At 41.8% G+C, this 19,400-nt stretch overlaps 1 protein-coding gene and 1 pseudogene across 3 annotated transcripts; one reads left to right on the top strand and one right to left on the bottom strand.

Moving 5' to 3' along the window:
* Positions 1–4,045: 4,045 nt before the first annotated feature.
* Positions 4,046–10,113, bottom strand: LOC135547272 (toll-like receptor 8). 3 transcript variants are annotated; one of them, XM_064976098.1, is made up of 3 exons: positions 9,901–10,113; positions 6,636–7,519; positions 4,046–5,351 (listed from the first exon to the last, which is right to left on the bottom strand). In XM_064976098.1, the coding sequence occupies exons 1-3, from the start codon at positions 9,901–9,903 to the stop codon at positions 4,415–4,417; spliced, it is 1,824 nt and encodes a 607-aa protein (XP_064832170.1). In that variant the 5' UTR covers positions 9,904–10,113; the 3' UTR covers positions 4,046–4,414. The 3 variants fall into 3 exon arrangements, with proteins under 3 accessions (XP_064832170.1, XP_064832169.1, XP_064832171.1); XM_064976097.1 differs by having other exon boundaries at positions 4,046–7,519; XM_064976099.1 differs by lacking the exon at positions 6,636–7,519 and having other exon boundaries at positions 9,901–10,112.
* Positions 10,114–18,324: 8,211 nt separating this feature from the next.
* Positions 18,325–19,400, top strand: LOC135547274 (toll-like receptor 7; annotated as a pseudogene).

Genomic DNA, 19,400 nt, shown 5'->3' with positions numbered 1-19,400 from the left:
CACGTTCAGTTTGCTGAAAATAAATGCAGTTGACAGTGAGAAAACATTTTTTTTTTCGTTGGGGAGTAGGAGGAAGCTATGACAGCGGAGGGGGGGAGTCTTTCAGTGTGTCTACGTCAGCTGGCTCTCTGAAGTAGCTGCATCACGGCTGGAGGCAGTGGGGAGAGGGGGTTCCTGCTCCTGTTATTCTGGACTGCGTGAACAATGGCCTGGTGCAGCTGAGAGGAAGACTGGTGCAGCTGAGAGGAAGACGTCCTGTGCAGGTCTGTACCAGGCTGACCTGGGGTGGACTCTACACCAGACTGGGCTGAACTTGACTAAGATGGGCTGGGCTAGATAAATCTGAGGCGGAGGCTATAGCTTCCCTGGGCTGGGCCAATCCGTGTTGGGTTTTACTGTGATGTGTTATGCTGTGCCACAGCGCTGTGTGTGTGGTGATGGTGGGGGGGGGACTCAGGATGCTCCTGACTTATCCAAAGAGGATATGGACTCCACCATATGCCCGGGTCAGAGCAGGACGTGTACGTCTGGCCTGAGTCATGATGGGGGTGGTTTAATGAGATAAGAGCTTGAGGTTAGTGTCTTAAAGGACATTCTAACAGCTTGTAATCTGCCTGAGTTGATAGGTCAGAAGTCCTATAAATGCAGATATGGGTCTACAGTTCACTGTGCATGTTTACACTTTTGTACAGTACATTTAATCTCCCATGGGGAGTAATATCAGAAAGTACCCTATACTAAACATGATTTAACCTTTTTGATCTGGTACAAGGTCATCTTGTCCTGGAGGAATATGGACACCAGGCTGCCACTCAAGACCCGTTCAATGGAATGCATGTCATGGATACTAATCAGTTTGACAGCAATCCACGTAACCCGACCGACCATAAACCTTAAAATAGTTAGGATTGTGGATGATTTAAATAACCCGTATTTTAGGGTCCAAGCAGTTGGTGGCAAAAAAATGTGGAAATCTCAAAATAGCGAGAATGGATTGCCACACTGATGACAGGGACTAGAATTCATACAGGGTTCTGTCCCTCAGACCCAGTACAACAACAAAACAGTTAACAAGTCCAGCCCAACAGTAAAGGATGGAGTACACCAGAAGTCAGAGGCCTTCTCTGCCTCCAGTCTAGACCAATGCCAAAGGGTGCATCATTTTGCTCGGGCAGGCAGACCATTAAGCCAGTTGCAGTAAAGATTGCCACAGGTGTTTTTCTAGGTCAGTTGGCGGGTGCACTGTGACAGCACAGGCAATGTCTGCTCATCCACTTAGTAGTGCTCTAAAGCCCACCCGTCAATCCACAGCAGCTCAGTAAAACATTGATTGGATTCTGGCAGTTGTGATTTCAGGCTTTTGATGCAATGAGATTCCAGGACGCCAAAATATGGCCAATTTATTTGGTATATACACCCTTGCCTAATGTGCAGATGCACAAAATACATTTACAAGAGAGGCAATGTGATGACTGAAACTAGTTTAAGCATATTCAAAATGTATGAAAATAACCTACTGTCACCCAAAGAAAGAGTTACAACTTTATTTGCATATCAAAACAAACTTCTGCATTCCAAGAATTGAATTTATACAAAAGAATTTGAACAAGAAAAACAAAACACTGCTTTATTTGAAAGCATTTCATGTTGCCAGAAGCTGAATTACACGTCAGAAGTGAGTCCCCGGGTTGGGCAGATCCATCACACCCTTGCACTTCCCTTCACAACCACAAGTGGCTGGAAGTAGGGGACACAGCATGGACAGGTGACGGTGCTGGAAGTGATTAGAGACACGCAACACATCCTCCTAGTCAGAGTGCCAGTCAGTAGTTGTTTTCAGACTTGATGTAAAAAAAAATAAAATAACAATACGTTCTAGGGAGGGGCTGTACAGTCATTGCTTTTGTCCAATCACAATGCAACTTAGGTTTTGGGTTACACAGCTACAAGGTGAAAAAGGCAATGCTTGTGGAATGTACAGTGCATATAGCAGAGGCTTGGGCTTCATGCTGTTGCTTGCTTCTCCTGTTCGATAGCTGCAACGAAGGGAAAATATGTTTTAGTGTCCGTGTGTATACTGAAGTGTTTAAATGGTCAATTTGTTAGTACGGTAAACACCAATTTCACAAGTGATGTGTGCTATTAAGTAGAATAAACTTAGCACCAATCTTACTTTCTTTGGTGGGCAATGGGTTTTTCTCTTGTGTCTCGGTCTTCTTCAACTTGGTCTTGTCGAAGTTAGAGACTTCAGCGAGATCTGGCTTGTCAGACATGCTTGCAGAGGATCTGGTAAGAGAGATGAAACTGTTTTCAATGTGAATGAAAAGGCAGCAAGAATTTATTACAGATTAGATACATTTGCAAATGTGACACCAGGCCTTTGAAACATTTTTTTTTTTTTGCATTGCTTCCCTCAGATGCTACTCTTAATTGCCCATATTCTAAACGACCTTCCGAGGCAGAGTTTCGTTCTCATTGATCTACAGCACGTGGGTGATGAAATGTCAGGGCAAGCATCCGACAATTACAACAAATCCATTGCTTTTATATAAAAGCAAGGCAACTCTCATTAGGGCGTTTACTCCACGAGCACGTGTTCTCGTTATCAGCACTATGACTAGAGAAAGTAACTGACATTCCGTGCAAGCCGTCTGCAGGCAGGCGGAAGAACCACCGCCCTGCTTCGCAGAACCTCAAAAAGACCGTATGAAGCAAGTGGAGTCGACCTTTAAGGTTCTGAAACTTTGCTTTTCATATTGACATTGTAGCACACCCCAAAACCCATGATAATGTTTATGCAACATTAACCGAGTCTACAGTCCATCCACGCTACAAAAAGCGACATAAGCCTAAATCCTAACTACATTTAATTTAACTAGGCAAGTCAGTTATGAAGATTTTTTATTTACAATGACGACCTTCGCCGGCCAAACCCGGACGACGCTAGGCAAATTGTGCACCGCCCTATGGGACTCCCAATCACCGCCGGATGTGATACACTCAAGAGTCGGTTCAGCATCTTGCCCGAGACTGGGTTTGCCATTTAAAAATGTATACAAGATACAATTACATGCCATTGAATAGGGCTTTCAACATACACATTTTAAGTGAGTATCCTCTAATGCATGTGGCTTCACACCTTTTTGCTGCGATTCGACAATTTGTAGCCTAGCTTAACCAACATATTGTATTGCTGTAAAGTCATTTAGAAAAACCGGCTATGCAGCGCTTATGACAACAAATAATGTGTTTGTGCACTCACCGGAGTTGTACTGGCTACTGATGTGTCTCAATCCTGATTGCGTAGAGAACGAGTGAAGACGAGTAAATCAAGCAAGGTCTATTATAGTCCGCAATATGCAAATGTGAACATGACGTCACGTTCCTTCACTCTTGAGCTTATCTCGGTTGGAATATATACGTATTGCATCAATATTTACAAGCGAGAGAGCATACACAATAGTTATGGTTTTATTTGTTTAACGTATTGGACCTTGCATTTTATCTGATTTGATATTAGAGCATTGCGCTGCCGACACAAAACAGTCCGCTGTCACCGCATAAGTAACTCTTCCTGATTGTCTCAATGATGACATCCTGTGGATTTACATAGTATTACATCAGGTGGTAACACTGGCGTTTATTGGTTTGCGTTAGAAACATAAGCCTACCTGTCTGGAGGCTATGCAACTGTAATATTTTACAGATCCCTATGTCATTGATTACATTTAGATAATGCATTTTCAATTATCATAAGGGACCTTGATGCTGTGACTTTGTAGTCCAATGTATAGTCCACATTTACAAGAGATTCCCTAAACAATGTTTTGATTAATATAATAAAAGAGTGTGTTGCAACAATACCGGTTCAGTTGAATCACTGTAGCCTATAGTTTTCTAAGTATACAGAAATAAAGAAAGAAGTGCCACTGACAGGCTAGCACCATGGCTTCAGATTCACATCCTCATCTGAGCCTAAAGAAACAGGAACTTAAGACTAGTTCACTTCCTGTTATCATATAAAGACGGATGCCCATAGACAGACTGCACCAAGTCATCCTTTTTAAAATCAGATATCACTTACAAATGGCATGCAGTTTGAATGTATTGACAAAAACAAATAGGAATAGAACTATCTACTACCCATAGACAGCATAAAACTGAAAAACTGAACTACAATTATAATGCACAGTTACTGGTGGCCATAGTGTTAGAACAATGAATAGCACATTGATATACATATTGTTGATTTCAGATGTACAGTATCATCCATATTATTCAGTGCAAGAGATAGAAAAACTGATATAGTCAGAGTCAGAGCTTGTAAAAGGTATCGCAGTTTGTGTGTGTAACTGCTCAGTCTATTTGTGTGAGAAAGATATTTTCCTCTTGAGTCTCTGGTCTGGACTGTGCTCTACTTGCTGGTGAAGTACCTGGAGTAGATCTTGTTGTACATCACCTGGTTGTCTAACCTGACAGCGTTCCTTAGGTGCTGCCAGAACCAGGTCTCAGCGGCTGCAGACTGGGGCCACTCTAGAACACTCCTTCCACACAGACGCCGCCGCAGAAGGAGGAAGTGAGAGTGCTGCAGCACGGGTTCCAGGAGAACCAACACAATCACATCTATGTTCTCATCCAGCAACCTCTGGTGGGCCAGGTACACAGCCATCCTGAAGTTCCCAGTCCTGATGTAAGCCTCAGTCAGCACAAAGACAGTCTTGCGGCTCTTTCGAATGCTCTGGAAGAGGTTGTCTATTAGGGGGACCCCGGGGGCCCAGTCTCGTTCCTCCAGACAGAGAGGCAGGTGTCTCTCCCCCCTCTCTTCCAGCTGCACCCGCAGTTGGTTCAGTACCCAGTCTGACACCAACGGGTCTCTGGTGTCGTAGGTAACAAAGGCATCATAGAGATTGTCTGTTGTTGTTGACTTCAACGAATGGTAGCCCTTCAGCTTTGCCCTCAGATAGTATAGAATATAGGAGGCATCCCAATAAAACGCATGCCCCGCCATAGTGATGACCACAGTGAACATGATCAAGGAAGTGGAGAGGGAGTAAATCAGGAAGGCTATGTTGTCCTCGTTGCAATCATCAATGTTAAACAGTATCATTGGTTGGCCTCTCATTTTGGCTGGCATGTTGCAGGTCACCTCACTGGCCAGTCTGGGGATCTCCACGTTTTTGTTATCTTTTATCCACATGATGAACTCTAGTAAATCACAGGTACACTGGAATGGATTACCTTGCAAGGACAAGGTTTTCATGTAGTTTTCAGGGCCCGATAGGAAGGTGGTCTTGTTGATGATAGTCAGTTGGTTGTAGCTGAGGTCAAGTATCTGAAGGCTTTGAGCACCCCTAAGAAATCCAAGAGAGAGTTGAAAAATCTGATTGTGGCTTAAGTCAAGAATCTGAAGTGTGTCTGTGAAGTTTGAGAGATTTGCTGACACATGAAATAAAGAATTGTAGCTTAGATCCAGGAAATTCAGTTGTTGAAAACCTGCCAGTTTATCCCAATCAAAATGGCAGAGTGAATTATGACTAATACATAGTTTTTGAAGGGTATATGGTATGTTTTCATAGACTTTTGATGGGATCTTCTCAATGCTGTTAAATGAAATATCCAGATAGGTCAAATTCGTCAGCTTTTTAAAAAGGCTGTTGTAGGAGTCATCCCCCTCTTTCCATAATGTAGCCAACAAATTGTGTTGAAATTGAAGCTCTTTTAAAGATGTGCTTGTCATCTGCTTAGTGGTTAATGTAAAAATGTTATTGTGTGACATATTCAATACTTTCAAAGTCGGTAGATTTTTCAAAAAATTTAAATTATGTGTCACACCAGACACTTCAAAATAGTGGCTGTTGTAACTTAAGTCTAATATTTCAAGTTTCTTTAATTCCTTGAAGGCGTTGTCATAGGCCAGGTCAATCTTGTTAAAGGACAGGTCGAGATATTTTAGGTTTGGTAATGAGGTGAACTCTGTCCCGTTCAGTGCTGCTGAAAATCCATTTCTTGATAAGTTTAGACATGCAATGTCACCATAGCCCTCAAATTGCTTTGGAGAAATGAAAAAGAGATTATTTGAACTAAGGACCAGCACTCGACCAGAGATAAAGCATTCTGGCTTCACAAGGTTGTGATTTATTCCATAAGAGAAGTCCCTTGAATTGGAATAATGTCCAGTCAGTGGCGACGTGTACAACACTGACTTTAAGTTGCCGCCTGTGCCACAACCTGGGGACTCATTCACTGAAATTGGATAAAGCCTGTTCTCCGCAAGATATATGACTTTGAGACTTGAGTTTGAGAATTTGTTGAATATGTGGGAATCAGATCGAACAATAAAGTTAGTTCCGATGTTCAACACTGAAAGACGCTTGAGTTCATAAAGCGGTCTGAGTGTTTCTAAATGAATTTCCCTGAAAACAAAACCCATTATATGTAACGTTGTAAGAGACCCCAATTGTGAAAAGTTTGTTGAAAGCTGTAGGGTTTCAGGGTAGGCAAGCAAATCATAATTAAATGACAAATCAATCTTTTCTAGCTTTGGTAGATAGCTAAAAAAGGTTCCACTGGTGATAGTATTTGTTAAGTAATTATAAGACAGGAACAGATGTGTGAGATTGTTCAAGCTCTCAAACCAGGAGTTATTGATGAAACGAAGTGAGTTGCCTGCTAGGTGCAGTGTCTGTAACTGTGTAAGACCATGAAATGCATGAGGATGAATATCCAGAGAATCATTAGGACAGGGAACACAAGGATATGGAGCATTGGAGCATCGTGGACAGTTTCCCTGTAATTCCAGGATTGTTAGATGGGTTAGTCCAAGGAAATCATCCTCAGCAATTTGCTGTATCTTGTTCGAATCGAGGTGTAATTCTTGTATAGAGCTTGGCAGTCCTTTTGGAACACGAGTTAAATTATTATAGGCCAACATCAAAACCTTCAACTTAGTCAATACCGAGAAGGTGCCATATTCAATGGTAAAGTCAGTCTCACAGGGATTCCAGTAATAGCAATTTTTGGATAAGTACAGCTCCTTCACATGTTGTATACCGACAAGGTTGCTCATATTCGAGAAGTTGATCTTGTTATTGTCCAGCATGAGTTTGTCCAGAATGAGTGGGAGAATTTGAGGAATGTTGATGAGGCCATTGCCATTAAGCCTTAGGTCCTGCAGGTTTGTCAGATTTTTGAAGGCACCTTCAGCGATGTGTGTGTCACCATTTTTGTTGACACAGTTGAGATTGAGAAGGGTCAGGTTCTCCAGATTAGAAAATGCATCAAGAGATACATTTCTGATGTTGTTTTCTGATAGGTCCAGCACGGTCACATTCCTGGTGATGCCAACAGGTACATTTTTCAGTCGACGCTCCTCACAATTAAAGATGATGTCATCCGTGGTATTGGTAGTATTGACCGTAACGTCACATGGAAACTGCCGTGGCATCCAATGACATGAGGTAGGTACCAGGAAGTGATATAGGAACAATGGAGCCAACTGTAACCAGCAGGTGGTAGCATCCTGTAAGCAAACAGTAGAAACGTGTGAGTATGGAAATATAATGATTACTTACTTATTGACTTTAGACCTACACTCACACATTTTATGGCCACTCTATTGCAATAGGGTCATTCTATTGTAAGTCCTTTCTATTGCAACAGATATATGTGAATGCATTGTAGAAACTACTGGGGGCTAGCAAATTGGCTTGTCCCACTGGTGACGTGTAGAGGTGCACCCCTGTTTTAGGGATTTAGAGATATCTATCTACGTTTTTTTTAATGCTAGACAGTGAACATAAGTATTTCATATACTTTATAGATCAATAAGACCAAGAAAGTTATTAAAATATTTTTTTTATGATTATGATGCAGAAATGGGTTAAAAAAAAAACAATTTCAGGTATTTCAATAACTTTTCAATACATATCAAAAAAACTTTTTAAAAAAGTACTTGAAATTTAAAATGTATTTGAAAATACAATTTGGAAAGTATTGGTATGTATATATAATATATTAAAATACATATCATTATTCGAACAGTATTTTCCCAAAAATATTAGATTATTTGGATACATTTGAAAATAGTTGTGAATGTATTGTACTTAGTAGTTACATTTGAAATAACAAACAACTTAATATGTATAAGTCATATTTCATTTTTTAATCACAATATGCAGCCCATAAATTACATTGGTGTTTTATGAAAGAGGACAAGATGCCATGTTACATTTTTAAAAACATCGGGAATTCAGAAAGCGAGTTGGACATTGAGCAGTGATCTGGTCTGAAGATATGCCCTTCAATGCTGAAAAGCAACTCCACAGCTGCAGAGGATGCTGGGATATGTAGGTACTCAACAGCAATTCTGCTCAGTGTTGGGTATGTTTGACTTTGTGTATTCCAGAATTTCAGAGGATCAGTAGTTGGCGGAAGATAGGGGGTGATGAGATATGGAGTACATGTTGTCGTGCTTGGTTGTTCCATGAAACCAAACAGCGTGTCCAATCGACTTTTCTTCGCTGGAGGTGGTGGCTCACCGTGTGGGACATCTTGTGTCGTGCTGGTAAACTTTGTGGTATGACAATTGATGTCTGAAGTAAAGGTAGACTTCTCAGTGGCATTGCACAATGCCAGTTAAAGTGTGTATCTAAGACTAAGGCAATCTGGTATGGTTTCTTCAGCTCGTATACAGTCAGGTGCTTGTCCACAAACCTGGTCGTGGGGACCGAAAGGGGTGCACGTTTTTGTTTTCGTCCTAGCATTACACAGCTGATTCAAATCATCAAAGCCTTTTGATGAGTTGATCATTTGAGTCAGCTGTGTAGTGCGAGGGCAAAACAAAAATGTGTCAACCCTTTAGGTCCCCACGACCAGGATTGAGAACCAGCGGATTAGATGTTTAGTCATTCCTCTGATGCATGGAAGGATGTAGCTGATCGTGACACAATCTGTGCCCACCTTTTTATGTAGTGGCACAGTGGTCTAAGGCACTGCATCTCAGTGCTAGAGGCACCACTACAGACCCTGGTTCGATCCCGTCTGTATCACAACTGGCTGTGATCAAGAGTCCCATAGGGCAGCGCACAATTGGTCCAGAGTCATCCAGGTTAAGGGAGGGTTTGGCAGGGGTAGTCTGTCATTGCAAAATACGAATTTGTTCTTAACTGACTTGCCTAGTTAAATAAAGGTAAAAATATCTAACGGGGTTAGAATGTCCACAGCATCAGTGAGGACATACTTCATGTGCATGGAAAGCTTGGTGACGGGCAGTGTGCCAAGCTGTTCTTCATCTGTGTTGAAACATGTGCTAACAATAACAAAATGTGCTAACAATGAACAATTTGGTGCATCTAAATCCAAAGTGTCAATTGGTGTTAGTCAATTTAAATGAAGGGTCATAACATTGTGAGCAAAATCAGATAATCATATCACTTTAATACATTATTTTTAAATATTGATGACCTTAGATTTGAGCATTTGTGGCCTTCATTTCAGAAAATCCTTAATTAGCAAAAAATACTCATTATTGTTTGCATTTGTTTTACTACTCCTACTGGCAGTACAATGTTATCATAATAGTAGAAATGAAAGTCATTGAGCTACCATATTAGTTGAATTAGAATGTGAAGATGTACCCACCCCCAAATGTTTTTCAAAATACCATGCCCAAACTTTCTGCACTAATTTCAGGATAGCAGTTATGCACCATCATTTTGCCTAGAAGAAGCATTTGTGAATGTAACAATTCAGTAAAATAGATGTTAAACTGAATTCTACTTCCCCCTATAAATAATAATATTGTCAAATGATTCATTATACCTTTTGCCACTTGAGAAAAGCACATCCTACATAGTCTTGGTAACCATCTTCAATGCTAAAATTGTAATTAATCTAACTTACCATATTATTTACTGTTGATCCCTTGTGAGCTTTGAAAACCTTATCAAATAAGTAATGCCTGGTCGTTGTCTGTATTTAGCTTCCAGCAAGCAAAAAAAAGGAAGTTTAATGAAACGGCAAATGCCTGTCTATTATTAGGATGTTTTTATGCATCGCTTTGTTTCCGTATGTAATGACTCAACCCTTCTCTACTCAATCACAAGTGAAGAGCAGCTCAAATTCCCCTTGCAGCTACAGTGAGTCAAATGTGTTCTGCAAGCTGATTGGTTCCCTCAACCAGGTTTACTCTGGGTGCCGTGGCACATATTATTGGGGTTATTATAGGTTCTCACCTGATTTGCTTCCCTCTTTCTGAAGGCATTTCTTTTTATACTGTTTTAGAGCGGGGTCGAGCCCCACCTGTTTTGAGCCCCACCTGTTCAGCATGTTATTTTGGCATTAATACGTGTCACATATCTGTTTAAAATCAACATGAAAAAATGTAAATAATCATAATAAAGCTGCATGCAAATATGGTCTCTTTTTTGCTTTCTTGAGTAAGGCAGCTTCAAAATGCATTTGTTTCAGCCTAGCTCAGTGCTTTCTGTGGTGGTGGGGCAGCAAGCGTAAAATTCGGTGTGTAGGGGTTGGTCAGTGTTCAGTCACTCATGGGGACATTATGTAACTGCAAAATCTATCGGGAGAGCGTCAATACAGGACTAAGATTGAATCCTACTACACCGGCTCTGCAAAGGGAAACCCAGCCACGAGCCGCCCAGTGACGCGAGCCAATCCAGAAGGACTAAATGCCATTTATGCTCACTTCTAGGCAAGCAACACTGAACCATACATAAGAGCACCAGCTGTTCCGGACGACTGTGTGATCACGCTCTCCATAGCCAATATAAGCAATATATTTAAACAGGTCAACATTCCCAAGGCCACGGGACCAGAGGGATTACCAGGACATGTACAACTGGCAAGTGTCTTCACTGACATTTTTAACCTCTCCCTGACCGAGTCTGTAATACCGACATGTTTCAAGCAGACCATCATAGTCCCTGTGCCCAAGAAAGCGAAGGTAACCTGCCTAAATGACTACCACCCCATTGCACTCACATCGGTAGCCATGAAGTACTTTCAAAGGCCGGTCATGGCTCACATCAACACCATCATCCTGGAAACCCTAGACCAATTCTAATTTGCATACCGCCCCAACAGATCCACAGATGGCGCAATCTTAATCGCATTCCACACTGCCCTTTCCCACCTGGACAAAAGGAACACCTATGTGACAATGCTGTTCATTGACTACAGCTAAGCATTCAACAACAGTGACCACAAAGCTCATCACTAAGCTAAGGACCCTGGGACTAAACACCTCCCTCTGCAACTGGATCCTGGACTTCCTGACGGGCCACCCCCAGATGGTGAGGGTGGGCAACAACACATCTTCCACACTGATCCTCAACACGGGGCTCCTCAGGCCCCTCAGTCCCCTCCTGTACTCTGTGTGTGGCCAAGCAGGACTCCAACAACATTAAGTTTGCTGACGACACAAACGGTGGCAGGCCTAATCACCGACGAGACAGCCTTTAGGGAGGAGGTCAGGGACCTGGGAGCATGGTGCCCGAACAACAACCTCTCCCTCAACATGAGCAAGACAAAGGAGATCGTGGACTACAGGAAAAGGAAGGCCGAACACGCCCCCATTCACATTGAAGAGGTTGTAGTGGAGCGGTTCGAGAGTTAAGTTCCTTAGTGTCCACATCAACTATCATGGTCCAAACGCCCCAAGACATCACTCATTATATACAATCAGTTAAATTCATGGTTATTGCATCCTTTTCAGATATATTAGGAGAGATTAAGAGACGAAACAATGTAATTTAACCAATTGACTGGCCAGAGATCAGGGCATTCATCAGCAAACACACAGTGCAAGCTCAAATCAAAGTTTATTGGTCACATACACATGGTTAGCAGATGTTAATGCGAGTGTAGCAAAATGCTTGCGCTTCTAGTTCCGACAGCACAGAAATAGCTAACAAGTAAACAATTCTCCAACACTACCTAAGACACACAAATCTAAAGGGGGGACTGAGAAATTGTACATATAAATATATGGATGAGCGATGGCATAAGAAAGGTGTACTAGAGGGTATAAAATACAGTATATACATACAGACAAGTAATGTAAGATATGTAAACATTATGACATGAGAGAAATCTGTCCTCTCATGTCTACAGTAAATTTCCCCCTTGTTTTATGCTATTATAATTAAGATGAACTGTATCCATACTTTCTCAATAAATGTTAAAAGAAAGGATGAGCAAATGAAGAAAAGCTGCATTGACCCACAATTGAATTAGTACTGCTGCAAACTGCATAAATGTATCAGGATAAGGTAAGACTCAGACCGTATCGAAGTAACAATGTTTATTACAGCAACAGGGGAAAAGGACGGCAGGCAGGCAGAGTGGTCAGGCGGGCGGGTTCAGGACAGGCAAGGGTCAAAAACCAGGAGGGCAAGAAAAGCGGCTGGGAACAGATAGGAAAAACGCGGGTAAGCTTGACAAGACTAACTGGCAACAGACAAACAGGTATAAGTACACAGGGAATAATGGGAAAGATGGGCGACACCTGGAGTGGGGTGGGGGGGTGGGGGGGGGGGGGTGGAGACAAGCACAAAGACAGGTGAAACAGATCAGGGCGGGACAAATGTTAAATAATTCAGTGCACTATAAAAATGAAGGTGTACAGTGTTCGATTTGATTTAAGCAAGAAAGCCTACATGCTTAAAACGCTGCTTATGCATGATTTAATTAAACCTGCACCACAATAGATAACATTGATTTAAGGAATATCAATAAAAAAAACATATTTTGGGAACTTGACCTTACGCAACAGCTGTATGCCTATTGACAGGTCTGTCATTTGACAAATGGGAAGTGAAGACACTCGCACATTGTTGTTCTCACGGTCATCATCATATTTCACATTCTTAACTCTCCTTTCATATTATGGTAAGAACAGAAATTAACCGTGAGAATTATTATCTACACAAACATCTGATCAATGTTGTCTCACATGAGTGTAAGAATAACTTTCATCTGATAATACAGTGGCTTGCAAAAGTAGTCACCCGCCTTGGCATTTTTCCCTAATTTGTTGCCTTACAACCTGGAATTAAAATGTATTTTGGGGGTGTTTGTATCATTTGATTTACACAACACTTTGAAGATGCAAAATATTCGTGAAACAAGAAATAAGACAAAAAATAACTTGAGCATGCATAACTACTCACCCATCAAAAGTCAATACTTTGTCAAGCCACCTTTTACAGCAATTACAGCTGCAAGTCTCTTGGGGTATGTCTCTATAAGCCTGGCACATCTAGCCACTGGGATTCTTTCCCATTCTTCAAGGCAAAACTGCTCCAGCTCCTTCAAGTTGGATGGGTTCCGCTGGTGTACAGCAATATTTAAGTCATACCACAAATTCTCAAATTGTATTGAGGTCTGGCCTTTGATGAGGCCATTCCAAGACGTTTAAATGTTTCCTCTTAAACCACTAGTGTTGCTTTTAGCAGTATTCTTAGGGTCATTGGTCTTCATAGTGCCGGTTACTTGGTGGTGCCCCTTGCTTAGTGGTGTTGCATACTCTGGAGCCTTTCAGAACAGGTGTATATATACTGAGATCATGTGACACTTACGTTTCACACAGGTGGACTTTATTTAACTAATATGTGACTTCTGAAGGTAATTGGTTGCACCAGATCATATTTAGGGACTTCAAAGCAAAGGGGGTGAATACATATACACGCATCACTTTTCAGTTATTTATTTTTTGAATTTTTTTGAAACAAGTTATTTTTTCAATTTCACTTCACCAATTTGGACTATTTTGTGTATGTTCATTGCATGGAATCCAAATAAAAATCAACTTAAATTACAGGTTGTAATGCGACAAAATAGGAAAAACGCCAAGGGGTGAATACTTTTGGAAGGCACTGATCATTTCATGAATATAAAGTACTTGAGTACGTACATCTATTGTGTTTCTGGGGAATGGAGAGAAACAAAAGATTGATAAAAAAAATAAGAAACTGGTGATGCTGAAAACATTAATATAAAGATCACAATAAAAGGATATATTTAAGCATAGATCTGTTAGTTTTAAGTCTATGTAGAACAACATAGGAAAGGTCAATAGAATCAGAATATTTTTAGGGGGAAAATGCCCTCATAACCTTTTAATATGTTAACCAACATCTACAATTTCTTTGTTGATCTGTGCCATTGTCATGTACAATTTATTTGAATCCCAGCAAACAGAAGTGATTGGTTTCTATACTTTTATATTTTATTGAGCAGAGAATTTTAATCTGAGACTTGTTGTGTCCTGTGGTTTAAGAGGCAATAAAACTCATTATCAATACCCCTCTAGTAATGACACTGTCCTTATTCCCCCTGTCAGATAACAGAGTGCCTATCCCTCCAGGTGTGTGGGGTGATGCTGCTGGGCCTGTGGTGCTTCTTCATGCTGGCAGCTGGAGGCTGGTACCCAAAAACTCTGCCATGTGACGTCAACCTGGCCAGCAACGGGAGCGGGGTCAATGTGGACTGCACTGAGAGAGGACTCCTGGAGGTCCAAAATTACATTTCCAAAAACATCACCAATATAACTGTCACGAATCCCGCCGAAGATGATGCCTCTTCCTGTTCGGGTGGCGCTCGGCGGTCGTCGGCCTATTAGCTGCCATCGATTCCCTTTCCTTTTGTTTCTGTTAATTTTGGTCTAATTGGGTACACCTGTTTTGAGTTAGTTTTGTTTATAGGCTATTTAAGGACACTAGGCCCGCTGGGTATTGTGCGGGCTTGTTCTCTGTTTATTTGGTGTTGGAGTATTAGTATGATCACTATTTTTCCGGACAGTTTTAGTCCTGTGTATTTTGGGACGGGTTGTTTCATGCGCCCTGGTGTTGGCATGTCCATGTCTCCGCTGTCGTTGGAATAAAGATCAACGGACGGAATTACCTGCTCTCTGCGCTTGACTCCTCCACTCACCATTCATAGAAGTCGTAACAATAACCCTCACCATCGACCACATCCCTTACATCAACTCCACTTCCTTACAGGGCCTGGAGAACATCATGGAGATTGACATGCGCTGCAAGATCGGCCACAAGAACCACATGTGCACGGAGAATGTGACCATCGAAACAACACCTTCAAAAGACCTGAGGAATCTGAAGGTTCTTTATCTCCCTCGGAACCTCATTTTGTCTAGAGGTGAATCCAATATATACCATTCTGAAAAATAACCTCTCTGACATCACTAATGTACAGATTCTTTATTTGGGTCCAAAATGTTACTGTCAGAAACCCATGTAATGTTTCCTATCAAATTAAGTTTTTTTTTTATTATTTTTTATTTCACCTTTATTTAACCAGGTAGGCTAGTTGAGAACAAGTTCTCATTTGCAACTGCGACCTGGCCAAGATAAAGCATAGCAGTGTGAACAGACAACACAGAGTTACACATGGAGTAAACAATTAACAAGTCAATAACACAGTACAAAAAAGGCGAGTCTATATACATTGTGTGCAAAAGGCATGAGGAGGTAGGCGAATAATTACAATTTTGCAGATTAGCACTGGAGTGATAAATGATCAGATGGTCATGTACAGGTAGAGATACTGGTGTGCAAAAGAGCAGAAAAGTAAATAAATAAAAACAGTGTGGGGATGAGGTAGGTGAAAATGGGTGGGTTATTTACCAATAGACTATGTACAGCTGCAGCGATCGGTTAGCTGCTCAGATAGCACATGTTTGAAGTTGGTGAGGGAGATAAAAGTCTCCAACTTCAGGGATTTTTGTAATTCGTTCCAGTAACAGGCAGCAGAGTACTGGAACGAAAGGCGGCCAAATGAGGTGTTGGCTTTAGGGATGATCAGTGAGATACACCTGTTGGAGCGCGTGCTACGGATGGGTGTTGCCATCGTGACCAGTGAACTGAGATAAGGCGGAGCTTTACCTAGCATGGATTTGTAGATGACCTGGAGCCAGTGGGTCTGGCGACGAATATGTAGCGAGGGCTAGCCGACTAGAGCATACAAGTCGCAGTGGTGGGTGGTATAAGATGCTTTAGTGACAAAACGGATGGCACTGTGATAAACTGCATCCAGTTTGCTGAGTAGAGAGTTGGAGGCAATTTTGTAGATGACGTCGCCGAAGTCGAGGATCGGTAGGATAGTCAGTTTTACTAGGGTAAGTTTGGCGGCGTGAGTGAAGGAGGCTTTGTTGCGGAATAGAATGCCGACTCTTGATTTGATTTTCGATTGGAGATGTTTGATATGAGTCTGGAAGGAGAGTTTACAGTCTAGCCAGACACCTAGGTACTTAAGGTCGGAACCATCCAGGGTGGTGATGCTCGTCGGGCATGCGGGTGCAGGCAACGATCGGTTGAAAAGCATGCATTTGGTTTTACTAACGTTTAAGAGCAGTTGGAGGCCACGGAAGGAGTGTTGTATGGCATTGAAGCTGCATTTCTACAGCTTGTTAACATTACTTTGCTATCCCTCAAGTCAAATAACCTATCCCACATTCCCCCCAAAATTACCATCAAGTCTCAGAGAGTTGTATCTCTATAATAACAAGAGTTTTATAATTTTACCCAATTTGAGATTCTTGACGTAAGTGGAAACTGCCCACGCTGTCACAATGCACCATTTCCTTGTGTTCCATGCCCTCACGATTCACAACTTCAGATAAATTGAAATGCTTTTAAAATGTTAACCAAACTAAGGATACCACGTTTGCAGTAGTAACTCCCTCACATTTGTACAGTCGTGGCCAAAGGTTTTGAGAATGACACAAATCTTAATTTTCACAAAGTCTGCTGTCTCAGTTTGTATGATGGCAATTTGCATATACTCCAGAATGTTATGAAGATTGATCAGATGAACTGCATTTAATAGCAAAGTCCCTTTTTGCCATGCAAATGAACTGAATCCCCCCAAAACATTTCTACTGCATTTCAGCCCTGCCACAAAAGGACCAGCTGACATCACGTCAGTGATTCTCTCGTTAACACAAGTGTGACGGCTAGAGATCACTCTGTCATGCTGATTGAGTTCAAATAACAAACTAGAAGCTTCAAAAGGAGGGTGGTGCTTGGAATCATTGTTCTTCCTCTGTCAGCCATGGTTAGCTGCAAGGAAACACGTGCCGGCATCATTGCTTTGCACAAAAAGGGCTTCACAGGCAAGGATATTGCTGCTAGTAAGATTCCACCTAAATCAACCATTTATTGAATCCTCAAGAACTTCAAGGAGAGCCGTTCAATTGTTGTGAAGAAGGCTTCAGGGCGCCCAAGAAAGTCCAGCAAGCGTCAGGACCGTCTCCTAAAGTTGATTCAACTGCGGGATCGGTGCACCACCAGTACAGAGCTTGCTCAGGAATGGCAGCAGGCAGGTGTGAGTGCATCTGCAAGCACAGTGAGGCAAAGACTTTTGGAGGATGGCCTGGTGTCAAGAAGGGCAACAAAGAAGCCACTTCTCTCCAGGAAAACCTTCAGGGACAGAGTCATATTCTGCAAAAGGTACAGGGATTGGACTGCTGAGGACTGGGGTAAAGTCATTTTCTCTGATGAATCCCCTTTCCGATTGTTTGGGGCATCCGGAAAGAAGCTTGTCTGGAGAAGACAAGGTGAGCGCTACCATCGCTTCCGTGTCATGCCAACAGTAAAGCATCCTGAGACCATTCGTGTGTGGGGTTGCTTCCCAGCCAAGGGAGCTCACTCACTCACAATTTTGCCTTAGAACACAGCCATGAATAAAGAATGGCACCAACACATCCTCCGAGAGCAACTTCTCCCAACCATCCAGGAACAGTTTGGTGACGAACAATGCATTTTCCAGCATGATGGAGCACCTTGCCATGCAGCAAAAGTGATAACTAAGTGGCTCTGGGAACAAAACATCAATATTTTGGGTCCATAGCCAGGAAACTCCCCAGACCTTAATCCCATTGAGAACTTCAATCCTCAAGAGGCGGGTGGACAAACAAAAACCCACACATTTGGACAAACTCCAAGCATTGATAATGCAGGAATGGGTTGCCATCAGTCAAGATGTGGCCCAGAAGTTAATTGACAGCATGCCAGGGAGGATTGCAGAGGTCTTGAAAAAGAAGGTGTCAAAACTTCATGCAATTGTCAATAGAAGCCTTCGACACTTATGAAATGCTTGCAATTATACTTCAGTATCCATAGTAACATCTGACAAAAATATCTAAAGACACTGACGCAGCAAACTTTGTGGAAATTAATATTTGTGTCATTCTCAAAACCTTTGGCCACGACTGTACTTAGTGCGTGGTTTCAGAACTGTACAGAGCTGCGAGTACTTTATATCTTAACCAACGTTTTAGCTAGATAGATAGCAAATGCTTCCCACGAGCTCTAACCAACCTCAAATAATTGGACCTGTCTTTTAACTACGAGTTGCAGAAGTACCCAGCTACTCTGAACCCGAATCACTCATTCTCCTTCCTGAAATCCCTGAAAGTATTCACCCCCATGCAGACATCAGGCCACTGATTCCTCTAAAGAACCTCAGGGTATTGACCTGGGCACCAACTTCATCAAAATGACCAACCTCAGCACTCTAATGGAGCTCAAAAGCTTCCAAATAATCAATTAATTAGACAATAACATATCGTCCCCTTCTCAAAGTGGTAATTCTGTTGATTTTTCTGGAGGAGAAGCCTTAAATGGCTCCCCAATGTCAGATGCTGAGCCACAAAGGAGAAGTGAGAGAGATTCATTGGTTTAGATATGATGAGTATGCATGCAGCTGCAAATGGTAGGACAAGGAGGCTGGGACACTGAATTCATTTGTTAATAACTGCAGCCAGTTTGGAAAAAACTGGATATCAGCAGGAATAACATATTCTTCCTTCACTCCAGATTCTTGAACCTTGCTAACATTAGATACCTAAATCTCTATGGAAATTCGATGAGCCGAAGTCTAAATGGTTCCAAGTTCACTTATCTCACTAACTTAAAGTATCTTGACTTCTCATCTAACTGTCCCGACCTTTTCTATTCCTCAGCATTTCAGGAACTGAGAAGTTTAGTTATGTGAGACATAAGCCACAACAACCATTACTTTGAGTCTGAGGGTTTAACTCATATGCTGAATTTCACCAACAATTTGATCAATCTGAAGATATTACTCATGAACTACAATAACATTTCCACCTCCACCAACACAGAGCTGGAAAACACTTCTCTGAAGAAGTTAGAATTCAAAGGTAACCAATTAGATATACTGTGGAGGGATAAGATACTATATACAGTACATCAACTACTTTTGGAAACTGGTTAATCTGAGGGTCCTAGACATCTCTCACAACAACCTCAACTCCCTTCCTGACTCTGTACCGGTACCCCCCTGTAAATAGTCTCCACATTGACTCTGTACCGGTACCCCCCTGTATAGAGTTTCGCTAT

Source organism: Oncorhynchus masou, chromosome 10 (assembly GCF_036934945.1).
Source record: "Oncorhynchus masou masou isolate Uvic2021 chromosome 10, UVic_Omas_1.1, whole genome shotgun sequence".
Classification (NCBI taxonomy): domain Eukaryota; kingdom Metazoa; phylum Chordata; class Actinopteri; order Salmoniformes; family Salmonidae; genus Oncorhynchus; species Oncorhynchus masou.
This window is presented reverse-complemented; position numbering and strand designations above follow the sequence as displayed.